The sequence below is a fragment of the Crocodylus siamensis genome, chromosome 11 (genome assembly GCF_052110815.1).
Source record: "Crocodylus siamensis isolate JL-2025a chromosome 11, ASM5211081v1, whole genome shotgun sequence".
Taxonomy (NCBI): Eukaryota; Metazoa; Chordata; order Crocodylia; family Crocodylidae; genus Crocodylus; species Crocodylus siamensis.
The window spans coordinates 29,220,266-29,239,125 of NC_143405.1; the positions used below are offsets into that span (position 1 = coordinate 29,220,266).

Below are 18,860 nucleotides of genomic sequence, written 5' to 3' on the forward strand. Positions count from 1 at the left end.
AGGTAGTTTTACTCTTTTAAAGGGGTAGAGCATGATGTGAATTCTGTGTTATGTTACAGCCCAGGGACTCAGGGTGGTTGGCTGTTGTTTGTGTGCTGTCTGATAACACTGGAGGTTTGAGTGAGACTATTTGGGGAAGAAGGAGGCCTCACTGGGGGGGCCACTGCAGTGTGGGGAGCCCGGTGCTGAGGGGTGCAAGGACTAGGCAGCGGAGAGCTCAGTGCTGACAAGAAGCTGAATTATAACAAGGCCTAGGCAGGACAATGCCAGTATCATCTGCAAGGCTTGGGGGATGGTAGAGGAATGGTTGGAGCCATGCATATGACCCATAAGGCTGAGAGACTTGGGAACTGTCCACAGCGAAACAATGTCAAGGGGGCTAGAGACAAGAGTTGTTAGGATCTAGCCAGACTGTGTCCAAACCTAATGCTCAAAGGCAGCCCCCTATATTCATCATACCAACAAGACATGGCAGGTGAGAACAAGTGTGCTTGTAGGGCAAGACTGACATGGTAGGGGTAACACTGCCAACCCTAGGCACCCTACCCTGCTATATTTTATAACTGATTAAAACATGAAAATATTTAGATTGTGCTGTTTCCCTTTTTTAAAACAACTGGCCATTGGTTACCCATGCTCAAGTCTTAACACTGAAATACTTTTGCATAGTTTTGAAAGTCATTCTTCTCAAAAAGGTGACTTAACTCCTTATAACAACTTCTTGCTTCCAATAAATGGAATTGTAAATGCACAACAAAGACTATGTAAATAAGCTTATTCTAGTATAGGAAATCAAAGTCCAGAAGTGGCTAATCTCATTCTGTTTGGAAAAAAAACAAACCTTGAATTATTTACAAAAGCCATATGCTTCAACAAACTCCAGAAAACAGCATTTTACTACAAGATGCTAGAAGGCTGATCAGATGTACATAACAGCAGAAGGTGGTTAAAACCACAACTTGGAGTTCCAAACATTTAAAAAAACAAACACTTCTAGCACTGAAAATATTATGAACTCATAACTGCACAAAATCCTCACTAAACCTTATCAGGCTAGACTTTCCTTTCCCAAAACAAAGTATGGACATGGTAAAGAGTTCTGCAATCAAGCAGGCTAATGAAAGTTAAGTGCAAAAGGCAAATCTATTAAAAGACTGCAAAGCTTCTGATACCAACAGGTTAGGAAGAAAAAGTATACTACCAAGAACAAAAAGGGAGAATGGAAAAAAAAAATTGTTAATTAAAATCTGGAAAAAACAATAAAATAGATGATTCTATCAATGAAAAACTTATTCTATAGAAGTCATAAAAGAATACTGACATTTACAATATGAGCTTACAGACAACAAGAAGAGGTTCTAAAAGTTATGGTGGCCAGAAAAGAAAGGAAAAGTAAGCTGTGGGTCCAAATGTTAACTAGCCAGTGGGAACTCTTACGAGAAAATGCAAAGGCAGGAAGTGGCCATTGAGTAATTGTCTTGGTATTCACAAAAAAATTAAGCTGCAACCAGATGCTTGATAAGAATTATCTGGATAAAGGAGGAGGCATGCTGAGGGATGAGGTAACAAAAGAGATGGTCAGAGAGCTTTTGATGGGTCTGAATGAAGTCAAATCATCAAAGCCTAATGATTTTCACCCTAGGGTAGGGTTAGCATAAAAATAGAGGATGCCTGGCCCTCTACTGGGGGGCAGGGTGTATGATGGGGGGGCGGGGAGTGATAGGCCCATGCCCTGCCCCCCACTCCCAACCCACAGAACATGCTGGTGCCCCTCACTACCAGGTTAAGTACAGACAGTCAAAATGCATGAGGCTGAATTGATTCAGTCTTTGCAGGTCAGTTTAAGCTGCAAAGATTGAACCAATAAGCAAATGAATAGACATTCACTTTTGATTTGGGAAATACATCCACATGTCTGCAGTGGCTCAAGCCAGAAGTTAGGGGTGCTAGAGCACACTTCTCTGGTGCACGGCCAGCATAGGCTGTGTATGCTTCCTTTTCCTGCTGCCTCTGAGGTCTCTGGGATTTGCAGTCCACAGTCACAGCAGCAGGACTCTGCAGGCTTGCTTATAACTTCCTCTTCCTGCTTCCATGTACCTCTGGGCTTTGTAGTCCACAGCTGCAGCCAGCACTAAGCAAGCAGGGCAGCTCCATACTCAGGGGAAGGGAAATTTAACTCACTTCCCAGCCTCAGAACCCAGCAGGAGTTTGCCTGGTAGGGGGTATTACGAGCCGCTCTCCGTAGCTGTAACAGTGAAGCAGAGGGGCAAAGCCAGCCCTGCTCTCTGGAGCAGACAGCACAGCCCAGCACAGGGTTGCAAAATGCTGGGGGACTGTGATTTAATTTGAATCAGGAAGGGATCTGAGTCAGAAGTTACATAACCCTGTTTGACCTAAATCACTTAAGTCTGACACTACATTCAACTAGGTTTATCACAGGACTGGGAAAGGGCCAACATAGCGCCCCTTTTTAAAAAAGGCCAAAAGGAGAACCCAGGAAACTACAGACTGGTTAGCCTTATCCTCAGTACCCAGGATGTTATTGAAACACATCCTAAGGAAGGCATTTGCAAGCATCTGGAGGAGAAAAAGATGATCACAAGCAACCCAGCATGGATTTACAAAGAACAATTCATGTCAAACAAATATCGTCTCCTTCTCTGACAAGCTAACTACTTGAGTGAGTGAAGGGAATGCTGTGGATATAATGTATCTGGACTTCAGCAAGATTTTTTTATAAGGTCTTGCATGACCTTCTCATAAACAATTGAAGAAATGTAGATTACGTAAAACTACTATGACATGGACAGACAACAGGCTGAATAGCTGCAAGCAAGGGGTAATTATTAAAAAATCCATGTCAGAATGGCAGGAGGTTTTGAGAGGAGTCCCACAGGGGTCTGCCCAGAGCCCAGTGCTGTTCAATTTGTTTGTTCATGATTTGGATTCTGGCATAGAAAGCTTTTTGAGGAAGTCTTCAAGTGACACAAAACTAGGAAGGACTGCAAGAATGGTGGAGGACAAGACTGCAATTTGGAAGGAACCTGACAGATTGAAAAGCTGGGCTGAAGCTAACAAGATGAAGTTCTTGCAGACAAATTCAAGGTGATTATTCAGGAAGAATGATTAAAAACACAAATATAAAATGGGTTATACCTGGCTGAATGGCAGCATCACGGAGAAAGATCTGGGAGTCTTGTTAGATCACAGACTCAATATGAGTTTGCAATATGATACAGTTGCACAAAAGGCGAATGCAGTTTTGGGATGCATTAATAGAAGCATTAGGTGCAAGATCCAAGAGATAATATTGCCTCTGTACCTGGCACTGGTTAGGTCTCACCTAGAGTAATGGGTGCAGTTTTTGGGCTCCCCATTTTAAAAAGGACATGGAGAAGTTAGACAAAGCAGAGAGGCAGGGGCAAAGTTGATAAAGGGCTTAGAAAGCAACTCATAGTTTCATAGTTTCTAGGGTCGGAAGGGACCTGAGCAGATCATCTAGTCCGACCCCCTGCCATGGCAGGAAAGAATACTGGGGTCAAATGACCCCAGCAAGATGTTCATCTAACCTCCTCTTAAACACTCCCAGGGTAGGAGCCTGCACCACTTCTCTTGGAAGGTGGTTCCAGACCCTAGCCCCCCTGACCATGAAGTAGCGTTTCCGGATATCTAACCTAAACCTACCCTCTGCCAGCTTGTGACCGTTATTCCTGGTCACTCCTGGCGGTGCTCGGGGGAACAGAGACTCCCCCCAATCCCTGCTGATCCCCCCTGACTAGTTTATAACAGGCCACAAGATCCCCCCTCAGCCTTCTTTTGGAGGCTGAACAGGTTCAGGTCCCATAGCCTCTCCTCATAGGGCCTGCCCTGTCGTCCCCTGATCATAAGAGTGGCCCTCCTCTGGACCCTCTCCATGCTGTCCATGTCCCTCTTGAAGTGTGGCGCCCAAAACTGGACGCAATACTCTAGCTGCGGCCTGAACAGTGCTGCATAGAGGGGGAGGATCACCTCTTTGGACCTGCTCGAGATGCATCTGTGGATACATGCCAAGGTGCAGTTGGCCTTCCTAACTGCCTCTCCACACTGCCGGCCCATGTTCATCTTGAAGTCAATGATGACCCCCAGATCCTTTTCCGCCTCTGTGCTGACAAGAGGGGAGTTCCCCAACCTGTAGGTATGGTGCCGGTTGTTCCTCCCGAGGTGCATCACCCTGCACTTACCTGTGTTGAAACCCATCCTATTCTCGTCCGCCCACCCTTGTAACCTGTCTAGGTCTGATTGTAGCCTGTTGCATCCTTCCAGTGTGCCCACGTCCCCCCACATCTTAGTGTCATCAGCAAATTTGAACAGGGTGCTTTTTACCCCCTCATCCAAATCACTGATGAAGATGTTGAACAGTGCAGGCCCGAGGACTGAGCCCTGCAGAACCCCACTGCCCACATCCCTCCAGGTTGAGAAGGACCCATCCACTACCACCCTCTGGGTGCGGCCCACCAGCCAGTCGGTGACCCATTTGACTGTGTGGGTGTCTATACCACAGCCCCCCAGTTCCTTAATGAGAACAGGGTGAGAGACAGTGTCAAAAGCCTTCCGGAAGTCCAGAAAGACTATGTCCACTGCTACCCCTGCATCTAATGATCTGGTGATCTGATCGTAAAAGGCCACCAGGCTGGTCTGACAGGACCTGCCACTGATGAACCCGTGTTGGTTGCCCCTAAGCATGCAGTCCCCTGGTGGCCCCTCCTGGATGTGTGCCAGCATAATTTTCCTCAAACAGCTTGCCTAGGATCAAGGTGAGACTAACCGGCCTATAGTTTCCCGGGTCCTCCGTCCTGCCTTTTTTGAAGATGGGGACCACGTTGGCCCTCTTCCAGTCCTCCGGTACCTCACCAGAGCACCACGAGTGCTCGTAAAGTTGTGCTAGGGGACTTGCAATGACCTCGGCCAGTTCCTTCAGAACTCTAGGGTGGAAATCATACAAGAAGAGGCTGAAGGAGCTCAGCATGTTCAGCTTGCAAAGGCACTTAAGAGGGGACATGACAGGAGTCTTCATGGGAGGAAAAACCTGCAGCACCCTTATAGGCTCGGCAGTGCTACATTGGTTAGCACTACAGAAGAAAAAGACTTGGGGGTCATCATTGACCACAAGATGAACATGAGCCTCCAATGCGATGCTGCGGCTAGTAAAGCGACCAAAATGCTGGCGTGCATCCATAGATGCTTCTCAAGCAAATCCCGGGACGTCATTCTCCCCTTGTACTCGGCCTTGGTGAGGCCGCAGCTGGAGTACTGCGTCCAGTTTTGGGCTCAATTCAAAAAGGATGTGGAGAAGCTTGAGAGAGTCCAGAGGAGAGCCACACGCATGATCAGAGGTCAGGAAAACAGATCTTACGATGACAGGCTGAGAGCCATGGGACTTTTTAGCCTGGAAAAGCGCAGGCTCAGGGGTGATCTGATGGCCACCTACAAGTTTATCAGGGGTGACCACCAGGATCTGGGGGAACATCTGTTCACCAGAGCGCCCCATGGGATGACGAGGTCGAACGGTCACGAACTCCTGCAAGACCATTTCAGGCTGGACATAAGGAAGAATTTCTTTACTGTCCGAGCCCCCAAGGTCTGGAACAGTCTGCCAGCGGAGGTGGTTCAAGTGCCTACATTGAACACCTTCAAGAGTAAATTGGATGCTTATCTTGCTGGGATCCTATGACCCCAGCTGACTTCCTGCCCTTTGGGCAGGGGGTGGACTCGATGATCTCCCGAGGTCCCTTCCAGCCCTGATGTCTATGAAATCTATGAAATACTTGAGGGGCTACCATAAAGACAGCACCTTTTCTCTCTCACTGCAGAGGGGAGGATATGGACCAATGTCTTGAAGTTGCACCAAAGCAGATTTAGGTAGGTTATCAGGGCAAACTTCTTCACTGTTAGAAGAGTGAAGCTGTGGAACAGACTGCCTCAGGAAGTTGATGACTCATCACTCGATGAAGAGTGCTCAAGAAGAGGCTGAGTCACTGGTTATGGAAGATATAGGCATTAAGGGTGCACCGATATATTGGCTGGCTATCAAATCGGTTCCACTAAAAGGAGAAATGATGTCTTTGACTATCAGGTTTTTTTGGTGGTTGTAGCAAATAATTATGGTCGCAGGCCCAAAGCACCCTGGTGAGCATAGTCCAGCCCCTGCGACAAATTGTCAGCCCGAGCCTGTAGCAGACTACAGGTCCCAGCAAGCAGCGGGAAGGGGAGTGGGTGCTGGGGAGTGGTCACAGGGCACTGCACTCAGCAACAAAGGGACTATTACTGGCTCCTGCTACTACCATGGCAATGCTGCTCACACAGCAGGGGCCTGAGTGCTGGGGCTGTGGCAAAAATGTTGGGCTGCAGGCAGGTGGGGCAAGGTGTTGTGCAAGGGATAGTCTGCTCTGCCAGGCAGCAGCAGTCTTTGCAGAAGTGGCTTCTCCCTGTCAGCTGTGGGAGCCTGGTTGTGTGGGGTCTGCCAGTACTGAGACAGCAGCATGCTCTGGGGCTCCAGCCGTGCCCAACACCACCGTCCAGGCAAGGTCCACCCTGCCCAGGATGGCAGCGTGGGCTGCATGGGTAGCAGGGCTGTGGATAGGAGCCATGGGTGAGGGGGCAACATGCATGATAAGGCAGTTGCTGCCTTCCTCATTGAGGGCTAGAGCAGACAGGGGGCACACATGTGTTACAAATGCAAAACAAACAAGAAAAAGGTTTGTTTATGTCAGTAATTTAAACTACCTTGCACTATTACTAAATATTGGCTATCAGATCGGCATTGGATGATACGGTTGGTTAATCATCACCTATTGGTATCAGCCAAGAAAACTTTATCGGTGCAACCCTAGTGATTGTGCCTGTGTTCTATTATGAGTATCCCCCATGTTTCTGGGCTTTGCTGGTTGTCCCCTCCCTACCTTTCTGCCACGTGTCAGGGTGTTTCTAAGCCCTCCTCAGTCATTGGCTGTTGGCTGCAACCAAGGCTGGGGATTTTGACTGGGATGTGCCAATGCTCCTGATGGGACTGAAGCTGGAGGTTCCTGGCTAAGGCATCTTGCCCCTCCACCCAGGGTCAGATCAATCACCATATTTGGGGTCAGGAAGAAAGTATACCCCATGGTCAGACTGGTTTGCAGGGGGCTTTGCCTTCCTTTGTAGCAGAGGGCATGGCCCTCTGCAAGGGATCCTGAGGGTCATATTAACAACTTCATAGAATCAGGACATCGGCTGTTGTGGTTCCCCTGCTTTACCTGGGCCAAGTTAGGGTGTTAGGTCTTGTTAACAGTATCTTTACAAAAAGCTTAGTTTATATTTCTATAGGATGGCTTGGATAGGGATGATCTTCCCTCAGGCAGGGGGGTGAACTGGATGACCTCCAAAGGTCCCTTCCATTCTGTATGATTTTTATGATCCTGTTTTTATCCAGGTCAAAATACAGATCAAGATCACTTCAAATGCAATGTCAGTTTGCAGCCCGCAAGGGATATGACATTTGTGTAGTTGGCCTCGATCACAATTTGGGCCCTTGATTGGAGAGGACCAATTATGCGTTAACAGTTGATGAATTAGCCAACATGTTTTGTGTACACATCAATTACACTCTGGCACTAGGCTCAAATGTGCAGCCTAATAAGATCACAGTGAAGTTACTATAATGGCTAATTTCTCAAATTTGATTATACTATCACTTTAAACCTGAGGTCCTTATGTTACCTGAGAAATAGCACCTGGTACCCAAAAGCTTGCCCAACAGGTCTCTCAGCTATACAGTTGGTTCAATAAAAGAGATTAAAAAGAATCCTTGCCTCTCACTCTACTTAATACACCTACCTTACTTCCCCCTCAACATCCATCCCAGTGCTTATTGGCTGCATTATCATCCAAATGGGTATGAAGTTGAGGGGGCTTAGGAGAGCAATTTGAAAAAACAAATCTTAACACTTATCAGATCTGTCCTTTCACTCCCTCCTCAAAATACAAAAGATGCATCAATAACATTATCAGCAAGGGAATCAATTAAATAAAAGGTAGTATTAGTTTTGATATACCATGCAAGGATGTGCAAAGCTGTACCCTGTCTAAAGTGGTTCAGGGGAACAAGAGTTCAAAGGCACATTACCCAATTCTGATTAGGAAAGGTGGGCAAAGTTCAAGCATAATGCAAACTAAGTTAAAAGGATTGTGATAAGGAGTCAAGGCTCCTGCTAAAGTCATCAGTCAGCAGACAGGCCTCTCTCCTGTTGGGGGGGGGGGTTGGAAATCCCTAGCCCCCTTACCTGCTGCCCAAGAAGGGTTAAGTAGGAAACGCTCCCATCAGGGCTGCCATTCAGCAGGGACCCACCGGACCTTGCCTGTCCTGATCCCAAAAAGCTCCTGGATCAGAACAGGCCAGAAAGAGAAGCGCACCCGCCGCCAGCTTTGGTCTCAGACGAGCCAAGGCCAGCAGCGATGCCCAGCAGCAGCCACGATGGCACGGGCCGAGGCCGGTCGGACCGCGGGGCAGGGGCAGTACAGCATGCCGCAGGGCCGGGGCCTCTCCGTGCTGTTTCGCCCGCGGCCCCCAGGAGACTGGGACCCCGGGCTCTGCGCCCCGGGACTGAGGGAACCTGCGGCGCCCCCGTTACCTGCTTGGCGTCCTGGCGGTGCTGCACCAGGCTCACCTCCCCGTAACTGCCTTTCCCCACCACGCGCAAGAAGCAGTAGGCGGCCAGGGGCATCGTCCCGCCCGCGCCCGCCCTCAGTGCTGGCGGCCAGAGCCGCCTGGGCCCACGCACCCGGCAGCCGCCCTAAAGCCAGGGCCGCTGCCATAGAGATCGGCATGGCCCTCCTCCCACCACGGACAGCGCTGGCGGCAGCACGCAGACCAGCCCGCGTCGCTCTATGGTATACTTCTCGTCACCGAAGCAGCCATCTTGGACGCGGGCAGCGCGCTTCGCGCTCATGCGGTCTTTACAGTTACAGGGGCCATCTTGAAAGGAGCGTTCCGCTAGCCCGGGCCACCATTTTGGGTGCGGGCATCCCAGTCTCGGCCGCCATTTTAGGACGTGTCCTATGCTGTTAGCTATGCAGCGACTTGGCCGAGCTGCGGGTCCCGCCTCCTCATGAGTCCAGGTCTAGGCGCTGCTTCGCAGGAGCTCGCTCCCGGCTCCGTTTTGAGAGAAGAGATGCATCCGTGGCCGTGCTGTGCCTACTGAGCCATGCGCGTTGTGTGCGGTCTGGGGAGCTGGGTTCTCGGCTGACGAAGGGCTGCCCAAGCACAGAGCAAAAGACAGTCCCGGGGGGGTGAGGGGTAGAGCCATAGGGGAGGACGGTTAATCTTAGCTCTAGCAGGCCAGCAGCTGAACTGCTGCCAAGGGTTTTACCAAGACCAAGGACAATTTTGAAGGAGCACTGTGACGTCATTTGGGAGATGTCTAAAGGGAGCTCCCCTCAGCAGGGTGGGCAGCACTGGTGGAAACACAAGGGTGCCTTTAAAAAAAAAAATGAATAGTTGCACAGGCACTGGCTTCATGGGTTGACCTGTGCAGGAGTCAGTCTCTAGCTCCTGGATAGAGTGGATAAGCCTTGGAAAGGAACACAAGTACTTCTATTTGATTAAGTAGGGAAGAGGGGAGCCAGGAGAAAGGTGAACAGGGAGGGGTAATGCAATGAAAAGGTAGGAAATTTACATTAGCTGCAGTTTTCTGAGAGGATCTAGCGGGGCAAGGTTTCACAAGGCAAGCCTGGACCAGTTTTGGCTATGTGCTTGGGTAGGAAAAGCTATGCCACAGAGACTTAAACCATTATTAGAAAGTGCTTATGTTGTACAGAAAAAAAGTCTGCAAGACCTAAACATAGCCTGAATGTGAGGACTTAAATAAAGATCTGAGTCAGACTCACGTTACACACCTGAGAAATACGGTTCCAATTAGCCACAGCAATTTATAAAGGCACTGGTGGAGAAGTCTTGGAGGAAAGATTTAGAGGTCTGTTGTAGCCATGCTAAGTTTAAAGTAACAGCTACTAGACCTCTACAGGCAGATGTCAGAAAGGGCAAGGTTAGGGATGCATGATGGAGATTCTGGGAGCTGATACCAATAGCCGATTTTTAAGGAGGCATTTTGGCCAATACCAATCCAATTTCTGATACAGCTGCATCCAGCTAGTAAGCCAGTTGTGGTGGGGCAGATCAATGCCCCTTGTAGTGAGGGAGGGAGTGGGATGGGGCGAGGCACAGGATAGAGCGGTGGGGGGCTCCAGCTGCTGCACGCACTCCAGGAGGGCATATGCCCCTAGATCTGCGCGGGGCAGGTGAGCTGCAGCTGCTGGCTGACTCTGGGGCTACACAGGGCTCTTCACAGCGGGGGCTGGGCTTGGGGCAGGTGGCAGTGGTGCTGGGAGGAGGGTTGGGGGGGGGCTATGGTGAAATTTGGGGTGGCTGCAGCCCCCTCTCTCCCAGCACTGCCGCTGCCCACCCTGAGCCCAGCCCCTACCGAGAAGAGCTTGTTGTAGCTCTGGCCCTACGCAGCTGCAGCCTACCCGTGCTTCCCTGCACAGATCCAAGGAACAGATGCCCGCTCCATCCTGTACCCTGCCTTGGCTGGGCAGCACCTGACCCAGGCCAACTCCCTTCCTCACCATGGCAGGCATTAATTTGCCACCCCCCCCCCAGACCTACCAGCTGTACCTACTCAGGTCTCCAAGCTGCCGGGCTGTGTTCCTCGCTGCCTGCGTGCTGCACTGCAGCTGCGCACATGAATGGGCGTTTATTGGCTGCATTGGGCCAATTTCCTATACAGCCAATTTTCTTTATATTGGTACTGATCTGATATTGGACCGATGTATCAAGTGCACCTCTAGACAAGATTTTCCTATATGTGTATGTGGCACAATACTGCACCATGCAGTGATACTGAAGCTAGGTTAACAAGCTAATTTGGGTACTGGATGGCTGTGTTAGCATGGTTCTTTGAGCTTATTAGCTCTTCTGAGAAGCAGGAATATTAATTTGGCTGGGGTTCTGCATCAGCTAGAGTGTGGTATTCCTTTCAGTACCTGACCTAATTTGTTTAGAGACACCTTTGCACAATACTGCGTTTTCCTATGTAGATATACCCTTGGTTTGAACAGAAAGCAGCAGATGTGAAGCAGAGGTAGACGGTCATCTGTAAATTGTCTGTATGAGTATGATAGTTGTGTTTGTATTTACAGGTAAGATTACATGGGCAAAGGAACGTATTAGTAGAAACATTTTATTTATATGCAGTTTTCTTCTTGTGTTATTACAAGCTGAAAGTTCAGTATTTGCTTTCTCCCTGTTTGCCTAATTTTAACCCCTCTTTTAACAATGGTTTATTTATTAACACTCTTTAAACACAACGTTATTTAATAGCACATACCCTTCATGAGAGAACTGTTAATTTTTCCAAAATGGCAAACCATATCTTGTTTTTCATCATATTTATATTGCTTCCTGCTCTTGGAACATCGGACTCTATTTTAGCGGAATTCAGAAATATCAAGGTGAGTAGCTAAATCTCTGTGAGTAACTATTGGTTTTATAGATCATACAATTAGGTTTCTGCCAGTTCACTCCAACGAGAAGCTCTAGAGACTTGAGCTTGCAGTATTGACATCATTGGGAGCTTTGCAGTTGACTTCAGTGGACAGGATCACATCTTGGACTGAGTTTTCCAGATATAGTAGAAGCCAAAGAACTATACTCCAGTTAACTGCATGTCCAGTCAAGTCTCTGTCGTCTTGTGTTGTTTGTGCAGTGCATTTCTTTCTTTCTTTCGTTAAAGTTTTATAAAAAGTTATTGCTCTGTTTTGATCACAAAATCTCTTGGTTTTTATGAGAGCTTGAAAAAAATATGTTTCTAAATCCCTTTATATATTAAGAAAGTATTTTAAAATTCAGTCTCTGGCTATGGACAAAAGTAATATTTAACTGCTTCAAAAGGGGAGAAGGATTTCTGCTTGATAGTGTATCAGCAGTTACTAGGGCTGTGCAGAGCAGGTAATATTCGATTCGACAGCTATGTTGAATATTAAACTGGGTCCTGCTTCAATTTGCTGTCTGCTTCAAGTTGAACCGGGTTGGCTTCGACTCGAGGTCGAAGCTTAGTCGAAAATTCGAGCTGCTTCGACTTCCCCATAGGCTATAATGGGGAATGTTGAAGCAGGCTATAACTTTGGCATTTCTTGTCTGATCTTGATGAAACTTACAGGAATGGTAGCTTCCGAGGAGCCCACAAAGCCTGCCAACTTTCATGGTGATAGATGCAGGGGTTTGGGGGAAACTCCACCTTAGGCTGCTTATAGATGGAACTTGTGATCCAGATGGAGCGAGGAGGGTAGCATTCACTCCGTCTGCACTTGGCGCTTGGGGACCCCCAGCAGTGGGAGGTTCACCTTGAGAAACACCAGTTGCTCCACCAAACCAGGATCCAAGCAGGTGCAGTGGGGTGTCACAATATCCGCAGCCGTGCTGAACACCCTCTCGCTTGGCACACTGGTTGGTGGACAGGACAACCGGGCAACTGTGGCCATATTCAGCCACATCGGGCTGCAGGTTGCTCAGTAGGCCAGTGGATCACAGTCCAGGGACTCCACAGGCTCGGCAAGATAGGCAGACACCACGGTGTGAGGGTTGTCTGCCTGATCCTGGGGTCTGGTGGATCTGGACCCCCTAATGTGATGGAGGGGAAGACTGGCTCCTGGATGGCAGGCTGGATTCAGGCAGCGGATCCCCCTGTTCCACTTTCCCCCACCTCTGCCGTTCCGCCTCTCACTTTCTTAATAAGTACCTCCCTCCAGTGACTCAGTGTCTCGCTGCCACATATGGTGCACTTCACCCTTGGGTCACAGATGGCGGCCAGCATATGCACTATGTTGGATCCCAAGGGTTCAAGCCTTTTCCTAAGGCCTTCCTTCAGCTGCCTCACCAGTGCCTGCACATCTGGTGAAAGCGGCCTCCCCCAGCCAGGAACATTGGCCCCCAGGAAGGTCTCCGTTTGGATGCGGAGCTCCTTCACTATGGGGACCACCTGGTTGAGGAAGGCATCAGCAGCACGGAGGGTATCAGTGGCCTCAAGGAAGGGCTTGAGGACCAGCAAGATCTGGGAGATGGCATCCCACTCAGCTTTGGTGAGAGGGCTGCTGATCCCAATCTCCCCAAGCAAGGCCAGCTCATGGATGGCCTTCTGTTGCTCCACCAGCCTCTTGAGCATCAGGTATGCAGAGTTCCACCGAGTCTCCACATCCTGGATGATTCTGTGCTGCAGGACATTTAGCTCTGCTTGTTTGTCCCGCAACATTTTGCCCCCCTTGATGCCCCCTGAAGGTGGAAGTAGCCTGCCACCTTCCTGCATCCGGAAACGAGCCTGCTGGTGTTGCTGGCGCCATCACCAGCAGTCCTGTCCCCCTCCAAGGCATCCCTCACAATCAGATGTAAATTGTGTGCCACACAGTGAATACCAGCAAAGCTGGCATCATGGACTGCTTTGACCATATTGGCCGCATTGTCGATGACCATGAAGCTGTGGGTGAGCTCAGCCTGCCCAACGCTCAGCCACCCCTGCACCATGCGGTTCATGGCCCCCCTTATCTCTGCTGCTGTGTGGGACTCATCCGTCACCTTGGCGTGAAGGATTGCCCACCGATAGCCTGACTGGCCACACCAGTGCCCTGTGAGGGAGAGGTATGCATGATCTCCACCCCAGCTGCTCCAGATGTCCAAGGTGAAGTGTACGGTCGCCTATGGACCTGCTTTGTGCAGCTCCTCCTTCAAGTGCTCCCTGCATGCTTTGTATAGGGAGGGCACCACCATCCTGCTGAAGGTGGTATGTGGGGGCACCTTTTGAAGTACCTTCTGGGAGAGACCTCGTGTCTTGAAAGGAAAAAACCTGAGGGGTGTCAAGCACAAACTCACCTGATTCCCCCTCCTTCCCCAGAACTTCCCTTGCCAGGGCACCGAGATCCAGATCCAGTGTCAGCTCTTCTGGCACTGGAAGGCTCAGCATAGGCAGTGACATGGGTGGAATGCGCCGCTGTGCTGGTTGCAGTTATGCTGGGAGAGGTTGTGGCTGCTGTGTCTGGACATGAGAGAGCCTCAGGCACAGGCAGTGGCTCTGGTGGCACTGTTGCTCCCCTCTCTTTACTGCTTGTAGCAACCTCATCCCTTGTAGTGGGAGAAAAGAGGCTGCATCTGAGTTTGGTGGGGAAGAAACTGCAGCTGTCCCGCTTGCAACCCCCGTGGCTCCCCTTCGTGCAGGCTCGCCAGTGTGGCCACCTGCCTTTCCACCCTGCTTCATAATGCGTTCCTTCGTATGTGAACTGGAACCTCTAAGTGTGCTCTGCGCCGCATATTAGATTTCTGGATGTTATGTAAATGTGTTTGTGTGTGTGTGTAGATAATATATTGAGAAGCGTTGGTGTGGTGGAAAGAATGAATGATGTATTAAAAAAAATATAAACTAAATTCCTATATATAGAATAGATCTTAGGCTACTACTAACCCTATCTAATATAAGCATAAACCAATATGAAAAGTAATTATAAAATAAAAGCACCAAGTTCTCAGAAATCCCTGTTGCTAGCGTTGCAAGCAGGGAACCTGTTGAAGATCAGGGCTTCCAGCAATATAAAAGCACCAAGTTCTTAGAAATCCCTGTTGCTAGCATTGCAAGCAGGGAATCTGTTGAAGATCAGGGCTTCCAGCCATCGTGGTCTGATGTAGAGGTGCTGGAGAACTTTTTTTTTCCTGTTTTTTTGCACCGGTCCTGGAAGCACTGCAATACCAGGTCAATGCATGGAGTGGACGGAGCAAGCTCTGGTTCCACCACCCAACATAGGCAGAAAGCAGGGGAGCTGAAAACTGCTGCCTTTTATGCATTTTTTCTGACCCTCCCCCAGAGCACTGGGTTTGGAAGGGACCTCAGAGAATGCTGACAAGTCACTGGCCAGCCACACATGTCAGTCATGAAAGCACTCCTTCCCCCTCTCCCCCTCCCTTGCCTTACTTTCCTTCCCTCCCCACCCCCTGGGAATCCTGTATAGGCAAGTCGAATATTCGACCCGCGCTGTTAATGTTCGACTCGCACTGTTAATATTCAACTTCCGGTATTCAATTCAACAGCTATTCGACCAGCTGCTATTTGACTTGACTTTCACTTTTCAAGGTCGAATATGTCGAATATTTGTCTGATCGAATATTAAGTCAAAGCTTTGCACAGCCCTAGCAGTTACGCTATAACTGTTAGTCATACAAATGAGCTAAATATCCCTGTAAATTTAAGGCTGAATTAAACAGAATTATATGTTGAAGGAGGGCAATTAAGTCACTTTGTGGATGTTTACAGGGAGCTGCCCCCAAGAATGAAGGTAACCCTGGAGAAAGCACAAAGTTGTTTTTTAAAAAATGTAATAAGTGGCTGATGAATATACTTCATGGGTTGTCTGGTGCAGAAGTCAGTGTCCAGTTCCTGAATAAGTAAAGCTAATACAGAGTGGATTAGCCAAGAGGCTTTGAAAAAGAATATGAGCAGCATATATTTAATGTGGTAGAGAAAAGGGGAGCCAACAGAAAGATGCAAAGGGAGGGGTGATATGGCTTTGCTACATTTGTACTATTACAAGAGCATGAAGAGGTTACCATTACATCGCTCAGGTATGAGTCAGCTACACATTTTTGCCGATATCGGCCAACTGAACAACCAGAGTGTGGTATCGTTGAGTTGATTGACCATACAGTTGACTGGAGTATGGTTGGTTGCCTTTCTGTTATATCTGGAGCACTCAATCCAAGATGTCATCCTGTCCACTGAAGTCAACTGCAAAGTTTGCAAGTGATGTCAGTGGTGCACCACCTGTTTGTGTAGTTGTTCAGAGTTCTGAAGCTGATCACTTCTAGGAATACAGAATGCTCTTAAATAAGCTATTCTAGAAATGTTTGTGTCTCCATTTATAACCTTCTTCCATTCTCCTTTCCCTTTCATTCCTCTCTCATGCAATAGAAAATGTTTGCTGGGTTCTTCTATAAACAAGTTGAATAGTAAATATTGAACCTGATTATAGTGCTTATAGTAAAATATCAGGTGAAAGACTCCTCCAAAAATAATAAGCAGAGTTGCAAAATACCTTTCAGGTGATCATCTCCATTCTTTGGGTACCAGAGCAAGATGGATTGTTCCCTGTAGTGTGTTGTACAACAATGTGGTAGGGATCCTACTATGTTCCTAGTTGAGCCTCTTCTATATTTGGATGTTGGTATAGGGAATTGCCTCAGGATATTCCGCTTAAATGTTCTCTTTTTCAATTTCCAGCCAATATTTGTAACAAGGAACAATTTCCCTCTTTCCTCTATATTAACATTCTTCAAAGATTTCTTGATGAGTTTGGTAAATCCTTTTAGGGAGCGTGGTAGATCAATGTGAACGGTCCTATCCAAGGATTTAGATTTCCTTTACATTCACTATTTGTGTACCGCAGTGGTTCACATCCTATCCAGCCCTGCAGGACAGGTGAGTGGCATGCGTCTGGTCTTTGGGCTAGATCCCACCCATGGAAATCAGTCTATGTCCTGGATCAAATGTAGGGTTGTTGTATGGGTGTGATGCAGCATGCCGGATTCAATGTGCATGGTTGGTCCTCAGGTGCAACCCAGCACATGAGTGCAACCTGACCCCGTATGCCAGATCCAGCCACAGAGTGATTTTATGCACTAGTGTGATACATTATGCAGGACTATATCATCTGACATGGGGGATTCCCCAGGGCTAGGGACAGAAGTTACATATAAACCGGTTTAAGTGATCAGAAACTAGTTTAACCCTGTACCAGAACATAAGTTCAGTAACACATAAACCAGTTTCAAAATGGCTGAAACTAGTTTAAGATAAAACTGGTTGAATGTAATAACAGGCTTAACTGATTTGGGTCAAACCGGTTTATGCAACTTCTGTCCCAGCCCCCTTCTTTGTTTAAGTTAAACCAGAGTCCCCCAGCATCCCAGCATTTTGCAGCCCTGGGTTAGGCTGTTGTGTCTGCTCTGCAGAGCAGGGTTGGCCCTGTCCTTCTCTCTTGCCAGGGCGGGCGGGGGGCCATATGCAGGCCTGGCATGGCCCCCTGAGACAAAGAGAGCAGGGAGAAGGTTTATTCCCCTATCCCGCCCCTCTCCCACGTGGGGATAATAGCTGAGGTCTGCCTGGCTTGGGGGTGTGGCCAGCCGTGTCTGCAGCCTGGAGCAAACGGAAAGAGGGAGGGGGATTTCATCTCCCCCTCCATCCTCTGTACCACCATCAGCCGGGGTCTGCCTGGCAGAGCGGAGCAGCCCCTGTAAGGCATTCTCCCACTTCAGCAGGAGGGGCGGGAGTGTGGCCAGAGTCAGCCAGCATAGCCCTATCATAGCTGCTTTGCCAGTGGCTGGGGCTGGGGCTGGGGCTGTGGGGCTGGGCCAAGCCGGCCTATGGGTGCTGCTGAGGATAGATGCAGAGGGGCCAGCTTGGGCTGGGTCCTTTCCCAGCGGGCTGTGACTCAGGCTGGGACCACAGGGACTGCACAGTTGAATTGCTCCCAGTTCCTTGTGCCCGGGCTGGGTGGGGCTGTCACGTGGAGTCACACCCAGCTGGCAAGGGGCTAGCCTGGGCCAGGCCATGGGGACAGGGCCCTTCCTAGGTATCTGCGGCGCCATGATAGTCTGGTCTGGCAGCACGGGTGGGGGCTGACCCGCGAGCGGACTACCTAGGCTGGCTCGGAGGTGCCAGCAGGCCCCAAGCCTGGCAGCCGCCACTGTGCTCCTTGTCCTGTGCAGCACCCAGCAGCTGCACCACAAGCTACAGGCTGGCTGGGCCCAGGAGGGCTGATCTGTCTCCTTTGCCTCCAGCTGCTGCTGCCAACATGCCTGCCCCTGGCAGGTGGGTGGGAAGTTTCAGCCCTGTGGCTTCTGACCAGCACACAAGAGTTTCAGCTCTAGCTCCCAGATGCCTCCCATCCACTCCGCACACAGGGGTTGCTCATCACATTGGGTGGGTGGAATGGCTGGACAGCAGCTGGAGCTGGAGCCAGAGCTCCATGTTCTGGGCAAAAGCCGGCTGGCTGAAGCTTCCACCCTCCTGGAGCAGCACTGCATGGTGCAGCAGGAGCAGGAGTCGCAGTTGGAGCTGAGGGGAGCAGAACAGCTCTGCCAGGCCGGGCCAGCTTCTCCATCCCTCCATAGGCTCCTCATCCCACTGCTGCCCCGGCTGCTCCACTGTAGGTGGTGGGGTGGGGAGCTTCAGCCCAGTGGCTTCTGCCCAGCACATGGAGATCTGGCTCCAGCTCTTGCCTGCCTTCCACCTGCTTATCACACTGGGCAGATGGAAGGCAGCTGGAGCTGGAGTTCTATGTGCTGTGCAGAAGTTGCTGGGCTGAACACCACTCCTTCCTGCCACTGCTGCTTGGAGTAGCACAGGAGGGGCGGGAGTGGAAGGAAAGACAGGCAGTGGGATGCGGGGGTGTTCAGCCTGGGTGCTTCTGCCCAGCATATGGAGTGCTGGCTCCAACTCTGACTGCCTTCCACCCGCTCTGTTTTCCCGGCATGATGAGCAGCCCCTGCGCAGAAAGTGGCTGGAAGGTGTCCAGGAGCTGGAGCTAGAGCTCCATGAGCTGAACAGAAGCCATGGGGCTGAAGCTTCCTGCCAGCCCACCCTGAGCGGTGTGGCAGGGGCAGGAGTGGCAGCAGCACTGGCCGTGGCAGCAGTGGCAGCTGGAGACATAGGAGCTAGAACAGCTCCCCAGCCCTGGCCAATCTGCAGCTTGTGGTATGGCTGCAGCTGCCAGGTGCCACACAGGATAGGGGACATGGTGGTGATGGGCGGCTG

The 18,860-nt window shown here is 49.8% G+C and overlaps 2 protein-coding genes across 7 annotated transcripts in view; one reads left to right on the top strand and one right to left on the bottom strand.

Annotated features, from left to right (window-relative positions):
- Window positions 1–8,863, bottom strand: part of NEK4 (NIMA related kinase 4) — a 51,406-nt gene extending 42,543 nt beyond the window's left edge. For 3 of the 6 annotated variants that reach the window (XM_090022348.1, XM_090022347.1, XM_090022345.1), the window contains exon 1: window positions 8,646–8,863. In XM_090022348.1, the coding sequence (XP_089878474.1) occupies window positions 8,646–8,738 (93 nt within the window). In that variant the 5' untranslated portion in view covers window positions 8,739–8,863. Of the gene's footprint in view, window positions 1–8,297; window positions 8,554–8,645 lie in introns of those variants that run through there. The other 3 variants (XM_090022351.1, XM_090022349.1, XM_090022350.1) reach the window with 2 other exon arrangements.
- Window positions 8,864–11,371: 2,508 nt separating this feature from the next.
- The window catches only part of LOC149855688 (inter-alpha-trypsin inhibitor heavy chain H3-like), a 104,008-nt gene continuing 96,519 nt past the window's right edge, over window positions 11,372–18,860 (top strand). Inside the window, exon 1 of the mRNA XM_090022291.1 lies at window positions 11,372–11,523. Coding sequence (XP_089878417.1) covers window positions 11,431–11,523 — 93 coding nt within the window. The 5' untranslated portion in view covers window positions 11,372–11,430. The remainder of the gene's footprint in view (window positions 11,524–18,860) is intronic.